At 48.4% G+C, this 20,288-nt stretch overlaps 1 protein-coding gene across 1 annotated transcript; it reads right to left on the bottom strand.

The window, feature by feature from the left end:
• Positions 1–1,476: 1,476 nt before the first annotated feature.
• On the bottom strand, positions 1,477–19,350 carry LOC141070509 (zinc finger BED domain-containing protein 4-like). The gene is made up of 2 exons (XM_073559508.1): positions 19,216–19,350; positions 1,477–4,350 (listed from the first exon to the last, which is right to left on the bottom strand). Exon 2 carries the CDS (start codon positions 4,137–4,139, stop codon positions 1,614–1,616), a length of 2,526 nt encoding a protein of 841 aa, XP_073415609.1. The 5' UTR covers positions 4,140–4,350; positions 19,216–19,350; the 3' UTR covers positions 1,477–1,613.
• Positions 19,351–20,288: the final 938 nt, after the last annotated feature.

Raw genomic sequence — 20,288 nt, forward strand, 5'->3', positions numbered from 1 at the left:
CGCAAAGGATTACTGGGACCAGAAGCATGGAGAGAGGCGGGAACGCAGCGCGGGACGTCGGAAGGTGAGAATAACAATTTTTTTTTTTTATTATTTACATTCTTTCTCTATTGATGCCGCATAGGCGGCCTCAATAGAAAAAAGTTGGTCACACTCGTCAAACACTATGTTTGACGAGTGTGACCAACCTGTCAATCAGTTCTCCAAGCGATGCTCCAGATCGCTTGGAAAACGCTAGCAATTCTGCAAGCTAATTACGCTTGCAAAATGCTAGTTTTTCCGCGGGAAAATCATGGGAATTTAAAATGCGATTTTCCCGCGGAATGGAATTCCGGAATTCTCGCGGTAATTTCCGCGAGGGTTCCGCTACGTGTGAACCCAGCCTGAGTGGAAAAAAGTTTTGGTGTCATTCATATCCTCTGAAAAAAGGCCAAGAAAGCAAAAAGTCTGCCGGGGTATGTAAACTTTTGAGCAAAACTGTATATAAACACAAAGAATAAAGGGACTCTACAAAGTAAAAAAAAAAAACTAGCAACCCCCCCAAATTAATTTCATTGTGGTCCGACACATTTTGTAGTCAAAACTGTAAAATATCCATCCACCCATCATCCACTTTAATACAGGAACCCGTGTGTGTTGAGCCTCCTTTTACCTTCACAAATGGAACAATTCATCATATCATAGATTTCAGAAATCATTCTATAGGAATACTGACCCAGGAAGACAGCAGAGCTTCTGACAGTTGTCCCAGATTAAATAGAGGTACTGTCTATGGCTGTGTGGACCTCTGTATTTTTTGGTTCAAGCAAACTGAAGCGCAAAGTACAGTTTGGGTACCAGAACTCTACCTGAACTTGAACCCGAGCTCCACAAAAGTCAATGGGGGCACTATCTTTTTGTGATGTAAAATGGGGGTAGCAAGGGGTAGGGGGGTTGCAAAAGAAAGCAAAATGGGGTTAAAGGGAACCTGTTAGCAGGATTGTGCACAGTAACCTACAGGCAGTGTCAGGTCGGCGGCGTTATACTGATTAAAATACCTTGGCTGATGAAATCCGCCTTGTGGTTGTTTAATCTTTTTCAGTTTTGTGTTAATGATATGTGTGCGCTCCGGGGCGTCCTGGAGTTGGGGGTCTTCGTGTGGTGCTCTGATTAGCTATTCATAATGCAAACTGTTGAAATGTCACTGATCCCTCACGGACCTGCCCCGTAGTTTGCATAATGAATATCTGTACATAGTCAGCAGTCTGCATTATGAATACCAAATCAGAGCACCACATTAAGAAGGATTTCATCACCAGTTATTTTAATCAGTATAATGGCGCCGACCTGATACTGTCTGTAGGTTTCTGTGCACAATCCTGCTGACAGGTTCCCTTTAAGAGCAGGACAATTGCCATGAAAACAAATGTGGACAGAGAAATGATTTAAAAAAAATAAATAATCTTGAACCAGGAGGAGGCGGTAGACATGGCAGTATAGGTGGAGAAGGTAGCCAAACGTGTTTATTATTTTTATTATTTTAAATTTGGGGAGGTCCTAAACCATTGGAAATGGCAAATAGAAATAAACTGCACTGAAGAATAACAATGGCTGGGTGCGGCTGGTGTATTTCTCTAGTCAGCCAAAGGTATGGATAAGTCTTGTGGGACCCACTCCTGGTTCATTTTAATGAATGTGAGCTTACCCACGTTGGCTGTGGACAGGCGGATGCGCTTGTCTGTTCTCACACCCCCTGCCATCCTAAACACATGTTCCGACAGTACACTTCCCGCAGGGCAGGCCAGCACCTCCAAAGCGTAAAGGGCAAGTTCAGGCCATGTGTCCAATTTGGAGACCCAGAAGTTAAATGGGGCAGACCCATCACTCAGTACGTGGAGATGTGTGGACATGTAGTCTTCCACCATGTTGTTGAAACGCTGCTTCCTGCTGATACGGACCATATCAGATGGTGGCAGCAGATGTGGCATGCTGAGGAAGGTTTTCCACATTTCTGCTATGCTAATCCTCCCTCCCGAGGTGGGGCTGGTTCCCCAGCTACACTGTCTATTTCCTCTTTCTCCTCTGCCTTGTTCTTCCACTGAGCCCCCACTGTCAGGTGGGAAAGCCATCAGTAGTGCATCTACCAGCATACTCTTGTATTCCTGCATTTTACAATCCCACTCTGGTGACGGAAGTAAGGATGGTACATTGTCCTTGTAACGTGGATCCAGCAGGGTGGCCACCCAGTAATCATCACTGGTAATAATCCGCGCAACTCGACGGTCATTGCGCAGGCACAGCAGCATGTATTGGCTCATGTGTGCCAGGCTGCCCAGAGGCAACGACAAGCTGTCCTTGGTGGGCGGTGTATCATCTGGGTCTTCTGTATCCCCCCAGCCACGCTCCAGTGATGTCCGTGAGCTGCTTTGAGTGCCACCCTGTTGTGAAGACTGTTCCTCTTCCTCCTCTTCTTCCTCCTCCTCATCCTCCAAAACTGTCTCCTGGCTGGACACTTGTGTACTCAGCTGTTGGTGTAGAAACCCACCCTCCAAGCCATGTGTGGACTGGCCAGATAATCGTGTAAACGATTCCTGTTCCTCCACCTCTTCCTTTTGTCCCACCTCCGACATCATCGCCTGAAGAGTTTTTTGAAGCAGGCATAGAAGTGGGATAGTAACACTGATGATGGCATCATCAGCACTGGCCATGTCAGTGGAGTACTCGAAGCAACGCAACACTGCACACACATTCCGCATGGAGGCCCACTCATTGGTCGTGAAGTGGTGTTGTTCCACAGAGCGACTCACTTGTGCTTGCTGCAGTTGAAACTCCACTATTGCTTGCTGCTGTTCGCACAGCCTCTCCAACATATGCAAGGTGGAGTTCCACCTTGTGGGTACGTCGCATATGAGATGGTGAGCGGGAAGGCAGAAGAGGCGCTGCAGCTCAGACAGGCGAGCAGCAGCAGGTTGAGAACGCCGAAACCGTGCACAGACGGCCCTCACTTTCTGAAGCAGTTCTGACATCTCAGGGTAATTTTTAAGGAAGCTCTGCACCACCAAGTTCAGCACATGTGCTATGCAAGGGATGTGCATCAAACCACCTAGGCCCAGAGCAGCTACGAGACTTTGCCCATTATCGCACACCACCAGGCCTGGCTTGAGGTTCAGCGGCACCAACCACTCATCTGTCTGTTGTTTGATTCCCGTCCACAGCTCCTGCGCGGTGTGGGATTTTTCCCCCAAACAGATAAGTTTCAGAACAGCCTGCTGTCGTTTCCCCTTAGCTGTGCAGAAGTTATGCTGGCCAGATGAGGAGATGGTGGAGGAATTGGAGTAGGAAGAGGAGGCAACATGAACAGAGAATTGTCCAGAAATCCTTGTTGGTGGTGGTAGGACATGCACTGGAATACCTTCCGCCTCAGGCCCAGTCGCTACTACATTTACCCAGTGGGCTGTAAGAGATATATAACGTTCTTGCCCATGCTTACTGGTCCATGTATCGGTGGTTATGTGGACCTTGCCACTGATGGCGTTGCGCAGTGCACACCTGATTTTGTCCGTAACATTTGTATGCAGGGTAGGGATGGCTCGCCTGGAAAAGTAGTGGCGGCTGGGAACCACGTAATGTGGGACAGCTACTGCCATCAGTTTTTTAAAACTTTCTGTCTCCACCAGCCGAAATGGCAGCATTTCAAAGGCCAAGAATTTTGAAATGCTGTCATTCAAGATCAGGGCTCGTGGGTGGGTTGGGGGGTACTTTCTCTTTCTCTCCAATTTTTGAGGAATTGACAGCTGAACATTTCTATGGGATGATGTGGAGATGTTCGGCGACATTGCTGGTGCTATCACATCCTCTCTTTGTGGTGAGCCAGGTGGCCCTATTGATCTTGAACGGGAGGAAGAGGCTGAGACCGCAACAGAAGAAGGAGCAGGTGGAGCCTCAGATGGTTCATGGTTTTTCATTTGTGCACTCCACTGCAGCTCATGCTTTGCACTCAGATGTCTCGTCATGCAGGTGGTGCTCAGGTTCAAAGCATTTATGCCTCGCTTCAGACTCCGATGGCATAGCGTGCAAACCACCCGTGTCTCGTCATCATCACATTTCCTGAAGAAATGCCACGCCGGGGAGCTCCTATGAGTTGACTTTGGTGTGCTCATTAGATGAAGGAGAAAGACCAGCAGGACTGGTTAAATAGTGTTCTCGAGGAAGAGACTCTTTGTCCAGACTAATTGAAGTAGAAACCTCAGCACCACAAACAGGAAAGTAAGACTTTAGGTTTTGCTGCAGTGTAACTTATTTTGATCCGGCAAGGAGTCAAAACAGATATAGTCCAACGTTTTGACAGAGGGTGGCCTTTGTCAAGTACATCTGAAACGTGAGAAATTACAGAATAGATAAATATTATACAGTGTATCAAATGATATACAAAATTATATACCAAAAAATAATATACAAATATTATACAAAAAGGGTGTGCAAAAGTAAATACATTCTGGGGAGGGGAAGGAACAGTGAGCAAGAGGTCCAGTGGAAACTTAAGGCTATGTGCACACGAGGCAGATTTGCTGCGGATCCGCAGCTGAAAAAAAAGCTGTGCGGAATTGCTGCGGATTTAAAAGAAGTGCATGTCACTTCTTTTGTGCGGTTTTGCTGTAGTTTCCCACCTGCTCCATTCTACAAATCCGCAGGTGGAAAACCACAGTGGAAAACCGCACAAAAACAACAGTAAAACCACGAAAAAACAGGAAGAAATCCGCAGGAAAAATGCAGGTCATGTGACCTGCGGATTTAGTAAAATCCGCGCGGAAAAATCCGCGGGAGGATCCGCACTGTGTGCACATAGCCTAAAGGGTAAATCTGGGACTATATGAAAAATAAACATGCATAAGCACCAACAGGCAGGTAGTTGCTTCCTATCTTCCCACTGTGCCTAGCGTCGTTCTTCCCTGACACATCCTGCTCCTGCAGGGGATTCAGCTATCGTATTCTGCAGTGCTTTACATACATTATTATCGCTGTCTCCAATGGGGCTCACAATCTAAATTCCCTATCAGTATGTCTTGACAATGTGGGATGCAAACATGGGAAAAAAACTCCTTGCAGATGCTGTCCTTGGTGGGATTTGAACCTAGAACCCAAGCGGTGCCACACTGCAGTGTTAAGATGAGAGAACCTTTCAAGGTTCGGTTAAGTTCGATTCACCGAACGTTTAGACGTTCAAATGGTTCAATTGAAGTACCCGAATCCCATTAGATTCAATGGAAGGCCAAACCAAACATATACACAACAACCTTAAGGGGTGATAAAAAGCTTCACAAACAGCTAAAATCAGGCAGACACCATGAAAAGTAGCATCAATTGACCCACAGTAGAAATTTGCAAATGGCACAGCAGTCAGCCAGCCATGGGCCATGCATGAGGTATTAGGGTCTGGCCCAGCATTTATAGCTTGGAATTGAAGTTTCAATGAGAACCTGGTGGTTAAGCGAGCAATGTAAACAATCTTGCCCTAAGATATCACATAGTAAACAGTGTCACAAATTCAAGAACGACTTGCTCTCTTTATACTGCTACTTATTTCAGGGGATCTCCATTTCAACCCTGGTCCTCCCTCATCTCACACCGAAACCTTGCTAACCTTATTAACATTAGTTGTACTTCCATCTCCTTTTAATTGTGCACTCTGGAATCCACAGTTTGTGTGCAATAAGCTTCCTTTCCTGCACAACTGCTTTCTGAACAACTCTCTTAATTTGTTGGCAATCACTGAAACTTGGATTCAGGATTCTGACACTGTCTCCCATGCTGCTGTTTCTCATGGTGGATTCCATTTTTCCCATTCCCTAAGAGCTGAAAACAGACTTGGTGGTAAAGTTGGCATACTCCTGTCCCCGCAATGCATTTTTCAGATCATCCCCCATCACTCTCATTCATTCTTTTGAGGTCCACACAGTCAGGCTCTTCCATCTTCTCTCCCTCAGAGTAGCCATCATATACCATCCTCAAGGCTCACCCACCCACTTCCTTGACCACTTTTCTGCCTGGCTGCCGCACTTCATTTATTCTGACTCACCAACCCTTCAACATCCCCATTAACAGCCCCCCCCTACTCTTCTGCATCACAGCTTCTATCTCTAACCACTTCTCTTGGCCTCTCACAGCTCTCAACCTCTGAGACACACAAAGACAGTTAACACTCTTGATCTGGTCTTTGTCTGGCTCTGTTCAATCTCCTACCTAGATAACTTGCCTATTTTGCTCTCTGACCTCAACATTCTCTCCTTCACGTTCACAAATCCTCACCCACCCCAGCACATTCCTACCTATCACAAATTCAGAAATCTACAAGATTTAACCATATTTTTCGGACTATAAGAAGCAACGGACCATATAACGCACCCCAAATTTTCAGAAGGAAAATAGGGGAAAAAAAAGTGTCAAATTGGGGTCCGTCTTACAGTCCGACTTCAGCTTACCAGGGAAGGGATCGGCACAGGTGGAGGAGTGGTCACAGGGGTTGTTCGGTGTTCCAGGCAGGTGCGGTGGCCTCCGGGAAATCCCATCCCAGGCTGGTGCAGTGGCAGTGCTGTGGCGGTGCTCTGTGCAGTGGCTTGGGCTCTGTGTCCTGGGGTTGCAGCGGCTCTTTGCTGCATGGGGGCTACGCCAGCATTTCATCAAAGCCCGGAAGCCCCCGTAGCTCCATTGCTGCGACACGTAGGCCTCTGTAAAGATAACCGCCGTGGGCGGCGCATGCTCAGATTCAGATCTCGGCAAAGAGATTTCAGGACGAGATCTCATTGCCGAGATCTGAATCTGAGAATGCACCGCCCCCGGCGGTCATCTTTCCGAGGCCACCGCCACATCGCACCAACGGAGCTGTGGGGGCTTCCGGGCTTTGATGAAATACTAGCGGAGCCCCCCACACAGCATAGAGCCCCGCTGCCGCCACACTACAGAGCGCCGCCACCACCACACCAGCCTGGGTAGAGAGGCTGCAACGGGACCACCGCCACAGGATTTGTAAGTATATTGCGACCATAGGACGCATCCCCATTTTCCCCAAAGAATTTTTTGGGAAAAAATGCGTCTTATGGTCTGAAAAATACGGTAATCCTCATACACGTTCAGACTCCCTACTCATCACTGTCCCTAATGTCCCCTTTTTCCTGTCGTGATCTGGCTGTAATTTGCTACCATGACATTCTCAAAAGCACTCTAAACCAAGTAGTGCCCCGGATCCTCAGAATCCCCAAACACAAAGTAAAATAGCCATAATTCACATCGCAAATTTGACTTCTCTAGCAATGCTTTAAGAGTGCTGAAAGCCTATGGAGTAAGAAGAACCTACAAAGTATTCGACTCCCTGGAACTTTTCAACCTTTTCCCACATATCATGCTTCAAACATAAAGATACCAAATGAAAATTTTTGGTGAAGAATCAACAACAAGTGGGACACAATTGTGAAGTTGAACGAAATGTATTGGTTATTTTAAATTTTTGTGGAAATTCAAAAACTGAAAAGTGGGGTGTGCAATATTATTCGGCCCCTTTAACTTAATACTTTGTTGCGCCACCTTTTGCTGTGATTACAGCTGCAAGTTGCTTGGGGTATGTCTCAGTTTTGTACATCGAGAGACTGAAATTCTTGCCCATTCTTCCTTGGCAAACTGTCATGATACATTTCTGGAACTGTGTCAGTGTGGGCTTCTCATATATAAACTTTTTTCCTTTCAGGCCATCGGGGGTTAACATTAGTTTTTGCCCCGGTGGCCGCTGGTGTTACTACAAGTTTAGTTAGTAGGTGGTGACCACTCCCTCCTTCCTATATAAGGTCACCTGGTACACCAGCTAACTGTTGGTAATACACTTCCTTTTGATACCAACCGTGGTGAAGACTGGCGCTACCTGGTTCAGTGGTGGTTCTGCTGAAAGCTGAGTTCAGGAGCCTTACTCTGCTGTATGGTGCATTGCAGCCGATAAAGCTAAGTTTTGTTTTTTAGTTGATTCAACCCCGAGGTGTCTGTTTTATCTTTCCTTTGGTTTTTCGTGCAGTTCACTTTTTTTCCTGTCTCACTTCCTGGGGAGGGGGTTGGGGGTTTAGCTCAGGGCTAAACAGGAGATAGGGACAAGTTGGGGACTTGGGCCTCACTACCATCAAGTGTACCCCCAAGTTAAGGAAAGTCAGGGCTCCCCCTGAGCCTGAGGGGCAGTTCAGGGGCCCAGGTTCCTCGTCCCCCGTTTTCCCACTACTGCCCCGTGACAGAAACAGCTCGAGTAAGGTTTGATGGATATCATTTGTGAACAGCAGTTTTCAGCTCTTTCCACAGATTCTCGATTGGATTCAAGTCTGGACTTTGACTTGGCTATTCTAACACCTGGATACATTTGTGAACCATTCTATTGTAGATTTTGCTTTATGTTTTGGATCATTGTCTTGTTGGAAGACAAATCTTCTTCCCACTGTCTCAGGTCTTTTGCAGACTCCAACAGGTTTTCTTCAAGAATGGTCCTGTATTTGGCTCCATCCATCTTCCCTGTCCCTGCTGAAGAAAAGCTGGCCCAAACCATGATGCTGCTACCACCATGTTTGACAGTGGGGATGGTGTGTTCAGGGTGATGAGATGTGTTGCCTTTACGAAAAACATATCGTTTGGCATTGTTGCCAAAAAGTTCGATTTTGGTTTCATCTGACCAGAGCACCTTCTTCCACATGTTTGGTGTGTCTCCCAGGTGGCTTGTTGCAAACTTTAAACAACACTTTTTATGGATATCTTTGAGAACTGGCTTTCTTCTTGCCACTCTTCCATAAAGGCCAGATTTGTGCAGTGTATGACTGATTGTTGACCTATGGACAGACTGTCCCACCTCAGCTGTAGATCTCCAGTTCATCCAGAGTGATCATGGGCCTCTTGGCTGCATCTCTGATGAGTCTTCTCCTTGTTTGAGATGAAAATTTAGAGGGACGGCCTGGTCTTGGTAGATTTGCAATGGTATGATACTCCTTACATTTCAATATGATCGCTTGCACAGTGCTCCTTGGGATGTTTAAAGTTTTGGAAATCATTTTGCATCCAAATCCGGCTTTAAACTTCTCCACAACAGTATCACGGACCTGCCTGTTGTGTTCCTTGGTCTTCATGATGCTCTCTGTGCTTCAAACAGAACCCTGAGACTATCACAGAGCAGGTGCATTTATATGGAGACTTGATTACACACAGGTGCAGGGCCGTATTTGCCATTAGGCACCCGTGGGCACGTGCCTAGGGCGGGTCTCTGCGGGGGGGCGGCACCCAAGCAAGGTTTTCTTTTTTTTTTTTAGTCCGGGGTCGGCCCTCCCCCTTGTTCCCCCCATCATACCTCCTCCAGCGGTGCCTGCGCTGCAGGTGCAATAGTCCTGCGCTGCGCCGATATCTGTTATTCCTGTGTGAGTGTGCGGTCACATGGTACCGCTCATTAAGATCATGAATATGGACGCCACTCTATTCTCATAGGCGTGGCGCCCATATTAATGAGCGGTACCACGTGACCGCGCGCTGACACAAACAGGAAGAACTAAAGATACCGGTGCCGGTGGCGCCTGGCTAGACGAGAGACATGCAGCAGGAAACGGACCAAGCCACTACTCAGGTGAGCGGCGGGGGGGAATGAGTGGAACCTGCACTGGGGAGAAGGGGCGCAAAGGGGAAAATGGCAAAAATCGCTGATGTGAAAGTAGCCTAAGGCTGTGTGCACAGGCTGCAGATCCACAGCGTTTTTGGCCTTGTGGATCCGCAGCAGTTCCGCAGGCATTGTACAATGTTATCCAATGGATTTCAAATCCGCAGTTCACATGCTTCGGATTTTTCCACGTGGATTTGCTGCGGTTTCAAATGCGCAGCATGTCACTTTTTGTGCGGAATCCGCAGCGGTTTTTCACCTGCTCCATTGTCCAGGTGTCAAACCGCAGGGCTAAATCGCAGGCTAATCCACAGGTCTTTTGACCTGCGAATTTTCCCAAATCCGTGCGGAAAAATCCGCAGCGTGTGCACACAGCCTAAGTGTCTGCATTAGTCATACTCACCAATGGGGGAGGCAGCACTAAAAGTGCCTAGGGCAGCACAAACTCTAAATATGGCCCTACACAGGTGGATTATAATTATCATCATTAGTCATTTAGGACAACATTGGATCATTCAGAGATCCACAATGAACTTCTGGAGTGAGTTTGCTGCACTGAAAGTAAAGGGGCCATATAATATTGCACGCCCCACTTTTCAGTTTTTGAATTTCCACAAAAATTTAAAATAACCCATAAATTTCGTTCAACTTCACAGTTGTGTCCCACTTGTTGTTGATTCTTCACCAAAAATTTACATTTGGTATCTTTATGTTTGAAGCATGATATGTGGAAAAAGGTAGAAAAGTTCCAGGGAGCCGAATATTTTCGCAATGCACTGTACTACACTACTCTGATCTCATTATCCACAAAAACAACTGACACATTTCACTCCCTACGCAGTCCGAAAGTACAGGCCCCATCACAGACCTTTGTGCTGATGATCTGGCCTCACACTTCACAGAGAAAATAGAGAATATCCTTCAAGAAATCCATTCCCAGCCACTAAGTGCCGAGGCTCCTATCACTCCCATCTCCTCTGGCTCACTCTCCACATTTCACCCCATCACAGAAGAAGTCTCCTCCCGGCTCCTCTCTGCTTCTCGTCCTACCACATGCAATACTGACCCCATTCCCTCACTTCTCCTCCAGTCTCCTTCTCCAGTTGTCACTCCTCATCTAACAACTTAAATTTCTCCCTCTCCTCTGATATTTCCCCCCCCCCCTCCTTCAAACACTAACAAAAAACAAAAATAAAAAACTCCTTTTCTTGACCCATCCTGAACAGATAACGACAGAACAGTTTACAATCTCCCCTTCCTCTCTAAACTATTGAAGCACCTGGTCTACTCCTGCCTTACCCGTTACCTCTCCACTCACTCTCTCCTAGATCCATCGTCTGACTTTCGTATACTACACACTACAGAAACCGCACTCAAAGTGACCAATGACCTTTTGACAGCAAACCATAATGGTTGACCACTCTCTGCTCATTCTTCTCAGCCTCTCTGCAGCTTTAGACACTGCTGACCACCACCTCCTACTCCAATCAATAGGCATTAAGGACACTGCTCTCTTCTGATTCTCTTCCCATCTTTCTGACCGCTCCTTCAGTGTATCATTTGCTGGCTCCACTTCTCTTCCTCACTATTGGGGTCTCTCAGGGTTCAGTCGTTGACCCCCTTCTCTTCTCTCTACACAGCCCCAACTGAACAGAATATCAACAGATTTGGCTTTCTGTACCATCTTTATGTTGATGATATACAACTATACACTTCATCTCTTGACCTTACCTCCATTGTAGTATAAAATATCAGTGACTGTGTGTCTGCAGTCACTCAACAAAAAAAGCTGCTGTCATGCACAATGTAGGAAAGGCTATGTGCAACACGAAGGGGAAAGGAACTCACTAGGGAAGGGGGAGTGGAGATCCCAAGGCAGATCTATCATCACCCTGTCTGCCCTAAGCATCCCTATATAGGTTCCACACCTATCGCCAAACAGGATACCTAACCCTTGCGTGATCCTGGCGATAGGCCCTGTATAGGGAAAAACAGGATGAGTAACACTAGTCAATCCTCACTACAAATAAAGACAGATGGGAAACACAAACAAGGGGAACACTTAGCTGGAGTAGACTCAGACAGAAACCCAGACGTACTCCAAACACCAAAGAGGAAGATAGCCAACTGCCTTAGCTCCAAGCCTCAAAAGGGAAATGGAAATATCAACAGCAACTCCCAGGAGCAAGCAGGGAGCTATAAACAGCTTGGTCCAGGTGTGTCAACTAGAGCTGGGGAGGTTGCCACTGGGTCCTAAAGTCAGAAGGAATAGGAAGTAGTCTGCAAAGCCAACCACTGAGACCTTCTGCAGCTAGATGCAGTGCTACTGTCTGCAGCCTCTGGAACACCTATGACAGCTGCTATAGTGCTACAGAGTGCTAACATGAAACTTTAATGGCATTACTGCACTAGAAAATATGAAAAATTAAGAATACTTAGAGCACAAATTGGCCAATTCATGTGTACCCTGCAGCCACGATAAGGCGATTCTCATTGCAGGTACCTGCCTAAAGTGAATCCACTGGCTCTCTGAGTACTATGTAGTCTAATGTGACCTGTTTAAGGGGCAAAGTGCTGCTTTATTTGTTTAGTTGTACATGGAGAAGGCTACTCTTAATAAGCACCTGTTCATACCTTCTTTCTATTTGGAAGTGATGGTCAGTCTTTTGACATTTGTATACATTGGCGCTCTGACTGAGCACTCCACCACTCAGGCGTTTTTAATAACAGCAGGATCCTACCTTCCCATAGAGATGTAAACTTTAGTACAGTGGTTCCCAAACTCCATTCCTCGCAGACCCCAACAGGTCATGTTTTCAGGATTTCCATAGTGTTACACATGAGAGAATTCCTGATGCCTTGATGATACAGTACTTCCATCACCTGTGAAATACTAAGGAAATCCTGAAAATATGACCTGTTGGGGTCTGCGAGGACTGAAGTTTGGGAACCACTGCTTTAGTCCAAGAAGGAATACACATTAGACAGGTCCCAGGAACGAGAACTGCCTTATTGCGGCTGCCGGGTACATATGAATTGGCTAATTTGTGCCCAAAGTATTCTCAATTTTTCATATTTTCTAGTGCAGTAACGAAATTCAAGTTTCATATTTCATGTTTGCATGCTATAGCGCTAAAGAGTGCTGCTTTGTTTAGTGGTATATGGAGATGGCTACTCTTAGTAAGCGCCTATTAACACCTGATTTCTGTTTGGAAGTGACGGTCAGTCTTTTGATATTTCTCTATCTGAACCTCAACCTTTCCGCAACTGAACTTCTGCTGCAGCAGTCTACTGACCTCTGGAGCTAAATCAGATATCTCCCTCTGTGTGTGATACCACAATAACACCCTAGACAGCAAGCGTGCTGTCTAGGTGTTATGTTTGACACCAAGCTTTCCTTAACTCCCTATATACAATCTCTTGCCCGCTCTTGTCGCTGGCACATGTGCTGGTTCATGCATGTAGTAGTCAATTTATTGCATTTTTTGCCTCTGCTGACTTTCTTTTTTTTGCAAATTTGGCAGATAACTAGAGTTGGGTCATCCTTTGAGGTCTCAAAAAAGGCCCAGGCAGGGCAACCCTTGCTGCCCCTGCGAACTGCACACTCGCAATCGGTGCTGGCCACAGCCGGAGTTGGGGCTGAGAATGAAGTCCTTGTTGTGGTTGCATCACTTCATGTCTGTGTGAGAAGCTGCAACGTGACCTCCTCTGCTGAGCTACTCGGCTGCGTACCTCTGGGTTCACACCAAATGGGATCTACAACATCATCGTCATCTTCTCTGTTCTCACGCTCCTCACCTTGAGAGTCACCCTGCTCTTCTTGCCCTGTCACTACAGTACAGTCCACGTGCCCCTCTGACATCTGAGTCTCATCAGGATCACCTCCACCCTAAGTGGTTAATATCTAATTACGAGGGTTTGGATTCTACATGGACCCTGCTTCGTCCAGCCCCAGATCCAACATGAAAAGTTTAGAGGCATCGGTGTAGATGCTTTCTTCCTATGGATTCTGGCCTTTCTTCAGAGCAGACCTTAGATGGTCATGGAATAGAATGTGTGAACAGCTTGGCAGAATGGCCCATCTGTGGTTCCCTACAGTCAGTTGGGCGTTTGGAAGTTTGTGATGCGGGTGGAAACAAGGGTGATTGGGGTGCCACCTCTGAGGATTGTACTGTGTGTGATTTTAAGGTGGAGGAAGAGGCCACTTGACAGTGCATGCCATCCACTAGATCACATGCTCTTTCTGGCACTCGTCTATAAGGCATACGGCTGTGCAGCTGCAAAAGAAGGGGAGTGTATTGTGTGTCCAGTAACAGGTGTTGTCAGTGGTCTTTGGATAGGATGAGACAGTGGTTGTCCAATTAAGCTTTAATTAGCACCTAAACCACATACACGTCGAACACCAAGCCTATTCCCCCTTCCACCAAGACCTCGCTTTTTCCCCCCACTCATGCTCTATGCAGCCGTCCCCTCTTGTAACCTGCTGTTTCACAACCTTAGACCCACAGCTGTCACTCACCTATCACTAAATGAACAATCACTATTTATTTTCTTAGCGAGTGTGCCTGAACCACAATGTTACACCTAACAATTTTTAAGTGGAAATCTGGCCCTCTGATTACTCACTGAAAACAGTTTTATCACAAACTATTTGGAGTAGCTAATGAGGCCTCTGGAGACGGTCACAACCTAGTTACATGCTGGGCGATCGATTTCACACAGGACAGAATCCTATCTGGTTAATTGACAAGTCCACTTGCAGCACTATCAGGAGCGGCTTCTCTGCACTGTGACACTGAGTAACTGGCGCCAGTGTCTGCTTTTAAGGCTGTGTGCACACGCTGCGGATTCTGCTACGGATCCACAGCGGATTTGGCCCTGCGGATCCGCAGCAGTTTTTGCTGCGGTGTACAGTACCATTAACCTATGAAAAATAAAAACCGCAGTGCACACGGTACGGATTTTTCCGTTCGGATTTGCTGCGTTTTCAAAACTGCAGCATGTCACTTCTTTGTGCGGAATCCACAGCGGTTTCACATCTTCTCCAGTGTAGAGCAGTCAAACCGCAAGGGGAAAACGCGGTTTTACCTGCGGATTTTACAAAATCCGCGTGGAAAATTCCGCAGCAGAATCTGCAGCCTGTGCACACAGCCTTATATGGCCAGGAACATGCGACTTCGGCAGCCAATCATAAAAGACCTTGTGCCTTGAATGTTGTGGATGGTTTCTGCGCCCTGATTGACTGCCTGAATCAACACAAAGTTAAAGGGAACCTGTCACCCCCCCCCAGGGTGTTTTTAAGTAAAAGAGCCATCCTCAGCAGCACTAAGGCTGCATTCTGTGAAGGTGGCTCTTCAGTTTATTATCCCTAGGAACGCTGAAATAAAAACTTTTATAAATTGCCCGCCATACCTCTATTGCATCATGGAGGTATGTTTTCTCCCCCTGTGTCAACCGCCTGGCAGCCGTCCATCATGGCCCTCTTGCCTCTGTGCGCAGCCTCCTGTGTTCCTCGTTACGTGACCAGCAGCTGCGCTCTACAAACATTATTCGACGCATGCGCCGTGTGCGCTGCCCATGATCTTACATCCTGTCATGAAGCTATGGCATCACGCCTGCATGGAGCGGAGGCCCCAGATCCCGCCCCGCAGTGTGTTACGATCCCTGCGCAGGCTGGGAATCTGGCGCCTGCACAGTGAGGATCTCTGCGCTTGTCCCCATCTCCCTCCACTCTTCTCCTCCACTGTAATAAGTCAGCACTTGTTTATTATCCCTAGAAACGCTGAAATAAAAATTAGAGCCACCTTCATAGAGTGCAGCCTTAAGGGCCTTTCACACATAGCGAGATCACTAGCGATATCGCTAAAGCGTCACCGATTTTGTGACGCAACAGCGATATCGCTAGCGATCTCGCTTTGTGTGACATGTACCTGCGACCGGCCCCCCCGCTGGATATCGCTGATCGTGCTCGAATGTCCTGGGCCATTTTTCCTCATTGGTGTCCCGCTGGCGCCGATTAGTGACGCATGGACGCAGGTGAAGTCGTCATCATCGCTGCGGTGTGACAGGTAACAGCAACCGCTGACGGATCGCTTATCGCTGCTGCGTCGCTGGTGAGATCTGCCGGTTTGGCAGCTCACTAGAGACCATTTAGCGATGCACCAGCGATCCTGACCGGGTCGTATCGTTGTCTGGCTCGCTGGTGCATCGCTAAATGTAACCGGACCCTTAGTGCTGCTGAACGTGGCTCTTTTACTTAAAAAGGCCCTGGGGGGTGGTGGTGGGGGGGGGGGGTGACAGGTTCCCTTTAGGCTATGTTCACACGTGGCGGTTTTTTCACGCTTTCGCGGCGGTTTTAACCGCACGATTTTGCCGCGAAAAATAAGCATCCCATGTATTCCTATGGGATTCCGCAATGCTGTGCTAATGCTGCAGTTTTTACCGTGGCGTAATTGCTTTGCAGTAAAAAAACGCAGCATGCTCATAAATTTTGCAGAATTGCGGCAATCCCGCACCCATAGGAATGCATTGTTCTGCTTACTTTCCGCATGTGGCTGTGCACACCATGGGAAAAGTAAGCACAACATTTGCGGATGGTACCCACGATCCGGAGGAGAGGAGACTGTCCTCCGGGCTTTGGGTACCATATCCCTGTAAAAAATAGAATTTAAAATAAAAAATATTGTTATTCTCACCTTCTGACGTCCCGCGCAGCCTTCCCGCCTCTCTCCACGCTCCCGATCCCAGTAATCCTTTGCGAGCGATGACGCCCGTTCTCGCGGTCATTCTCCCAAAGGATTACTGGGACCGGGAGCGTGGAGAGAGGCGGAAAGGCTGCGTGGGACGCTGGAAGGTAAGAATAACTATATATATATATATATTTTACTATATATATATTTTTTATATCCTATCTTTTACTATTGACGCCGCATAGGCAGCCTCAATAGTAAAAAGTTGGTCACACTCGTCAAACACTATGTTTGACGAGTGTGACCAACCTGTCAATCAGTTCTCCAAGCGATGCTACAGATCGCTTGGAAAACGCTAGCAATTCTGCAAGCTAATAACACTTGCAAAATTCTAGCTTTTCCGCGGGAAAATCACGGGAATTTAAAATGCGATTTTCCCGCGGAATGGAATTCTCGCTGTAATTTCTGCGAGAATTCCGCTACGTGTGAACGTAGCCTTAAGGAGGAAAAAGAAAAAGGAGCGTGCCCATCCTCCAAACTCTCCCCCCCAATCATCATACAGCACCACTATCCTAGCCAAAGTAATAAAAGCATTAGTGGAAATGTGATAATTTATCAAACTAACCAAATTTTGCCAACCGAGTTAAAATGCTTGGGAAACCAAACAAATCCGAATATGCCATGTTCATGCCGAAATTGAAATTTGTGAACGCTTTCCAAACAAGTTTGCTCATTTCTAGTGCTAACCACTGAGCCACCATGTCCCCAGCTACCTCTAATAGGCAGCGGGATTCCAGCTGTCAATCAGAATGACGTCAGAAGTTCCTCCTTCTCAACGGAGTGGAAAAGAATCGTCCGCTCGGTCGATGTGACGTCAGCAGGGACAGCTGAATACCCGACAGGAGCTAGCTGTGACGGTTCTCTGCCGGGGAAGAACGACACAACAGGCAGGGAAGCAGCAACTAATTCCCTGCTCGTGTGTAGGCACACATTTTGTATTTCATAAAGTAGTCACTATCTCCTATCACGGTTGCAGATAGGTAGAAGTTTAGTGGAGCAATAAAGTAAATGGTGAGATCTGTTCCATGTCAAGGACGACCTATAGGATAATTATTTATTTTACTCATTTATATAGCGCTAATAATTCCACAGCGCTTTACAGGCATTATTGGCTAAGTACAAAATGTATAGAAATAATACACACCATATAGGAGGGGGGAGGATCTGAAACAAAATAATACATCTTAAAAGCTGGATAGAGGGAAGGGACGGGCAGAGAGAAAAGAGGAGCGTGACGAGGGGGGGGGCAGAGAGAAAAGAGGAGCGTGACGAGGGGGGGGGCAGAGAGAAAAGAGGAGCGTGACGAGGGGGGGGGCAGAGAGAAAAGAGGAGCGTGACGAGGGGGGGGGCAGAGAGAAAAGAGGAGCGTGACGAGGGGGGGGGCAGAGAGAAAAGAGGAGCGTGACGAGGGGGGGGGCAGAGAGAAAAGAGGAGCGTGACGAGGGGGGGGGCAGAGAGAAAAGAGGAGCGTGACGAGGGGGGGGGCAGAGAGAAAAGAGGAGCGTGACGAGGGGGGGGGCAGAGAGAAAAGAGGAGCGTGACGAGGGGGGGGGCAGAGAGAAAAGAGGAGCGTGACGAGGGGGGGGGCAGAGAGAAAAGAGGAGCGTGACGAGGGGGGGGGCAGAGAGAAAAGAGGAGCGTGACGAGGGGGGGGCAGAGAGAAAAGAGGAGCGTGACGAGGGGGGGGCAGAGAGAAAAGAGGAGCGTGACGAGGGGGGGGCAGAGAGAAAAGAGGAGCGTGACGAGGGGGGGGCAGAGAGAAAAGAGGAGCGTGACGAGGGGGGGGCAGAGAGAAAAGAGGAGCGTGACGAGGGGGGGGCAGAGAGAAAAGAGGAGCGTGACGAGGGGGGGGGGCAGAGAGAAAAGAGGAGCGTGACGAGGGGGGGGCAGAGAGAAAAGAGGAGCGTGACGAGGGGGGGGGGCAGAGAGAAAAGAGGAGCGTGACGAGGGGGGGGCAGAGAGAAAAGAGGAGCGTGACGAGGGGGGGGCAGAGAGAAAAGAGGAGCGTGACGAGGGGGGGCAGAGAGAAAAGAGGAGCGTGACGAGGGGGGGCAGAGAGAAAAGAGGAGCGTGACGAGGGGGGCAGAGAGAAAAGAGGAGCGTGACGAGGGGGGGCAGAGAGAAGGAGAGGGACGGGGGGGGCAGAGAGAAGGAGAGGGACGGGGGGGCAGAGAGAAGGAGAGGGACGGGGGGGCAGAGAGAAGGAGAGGGACGGGGGGGCAGAGAGAAGGAGAGGGACGGGGGGGCAGAGAGAAGGAGAGGGACGGGGGGGCAGAGAGGAGAGGGACAGGGGGGGCAGAGAGAAGGAGAGGGACGGGGGGGCAGAGAGAAGGAGAGGGACAGGGGGGGCAGAGAGAAGGAGAGGGACGGGGGGGGGGCAGAGAGAAGGAGAGGGACGGGGGGGGGGCAGAGAGAAGGAGAGGGACAGGGGGGGGCAGAGAGAGGAGAGGGACGGGGGGGGGGCAGAGAGAGGAGAGGGACGGGGGGGGCAGAGAGAGAAAAGAGTGATGGGGGAGCAGAGAGAGAAGAGGAGAGGGACGAGGCAGAGAGAGAAGGAAGGCTATCTAGAGGACTGGGAGACAAGCACTGCATCACAAAAGATGTTCAGACGTATAGAAGAGGTTCAGCGTCTCCTCTGCCATGGAAAACATGCCTGTAACTGCCCGATTAATCCATGGATGTGATGTATGGCCGGCTGTAGTACAATGTGTATAGTGATGTGAGTATACAGGCAGGTAATGATGCCGGCTGCATACAGCGGATGCACGGTACGAAGATATATCTTTCCTGTATTACAGTGGATACAGAGAATGGACAGCTGGTTACCTGTGTGCAGGTACAGGCAGTGACACTGCTGTGGGGCTGCAGCTCCTGCTCTGTGTCCTCACACTGAGTGCAGATGTCAGGAAGCGTTCAGGGGCCGCGTCAGACTGGAAGTGACGTGCTGTGACCCAGAGGACCGCACCAGGCAGTGTGGGGGAGGAGCCTCACTGGTGTGGGCGGGGCTTACATACCAGCATGTTGAGAGACGGAATAATGCGTCTCACTGGAGATTACCATTGAGACCAGTGGGAGGCGGGTGCAGAGAGACAGGAGGGGGAATGAGCGGGAGTGTTGGAGAAGTGGGGAGGGAAGAGGAACACAGAACTAGTGGACAAGGATTCAGGATATATATATACTAGCTGAAGAGCCCGGCGCTGCCCGGGCATAGTAACTAACTGTGGTTATAGCAAATTATAATTATCCTCCATCCCATAGTTCCATGCCCATATACCCATCACACATCCTCCATCCCATAGTCAAGTGCCCATATACATATCCGCCATCGCATAGTCCCGTGCCCATATACCCGTCAAACATATCTTCCATCCCATAGTCCAGTGCCCATATACCCATCACACATCCTCCATCCCATAGTCAACCATTACGTCATCATAATGAGCGGCGGCACGGCTTGCAACCTGTGATGACATCAGCGTTGCCATGGCAACCATTGTGACATCATAATGAGGGGCAGGGCTTGATACGCACACACTGTTTCCCCAGTATGCAAATAGGGGCATTATGAGGGGCGGGGCTTGACGCGCACACACTTTTTCCCCAGTATGTAGATGGGGGCAAATTTGTTTGGTGAATTGGAACGCGTGGGGTTAAAATTTCGCCTCACAACATAGCTTATGACGCTCTCGGGGTTGAGACGTGTGACTGTGCCAAATTTTGTGGCTGTAGCTGCGACGGTGTGGATGCCTATCCCGGACATACACACACACATACATACACACATACATACACACTTTGAGCTTTATATATTAGATTATATAAAGCTCAAGTGTGTGCATGTATGTATGTATGTATGTGTGTATGTATGTGTGTGTGTATGTCCGGGATTGGAATCTGCA

Source organism: Dendrobates tinctorius, unplaced genomic scaffold, assembly GCF_039654945.1.
Source record: "Dendrobates tinctorius isolate UK_male_01 unplaced genomic scaffold, ASM3965494v1 ptg000272l, whole genome shotgun sequence".
NCBI classification, from domain to species: Eukaryota; Metazoa; Chordata; class Amphibia; order Anura; family Dendrobatidae; genus Dendrobates; species Dendrobates tinctorius.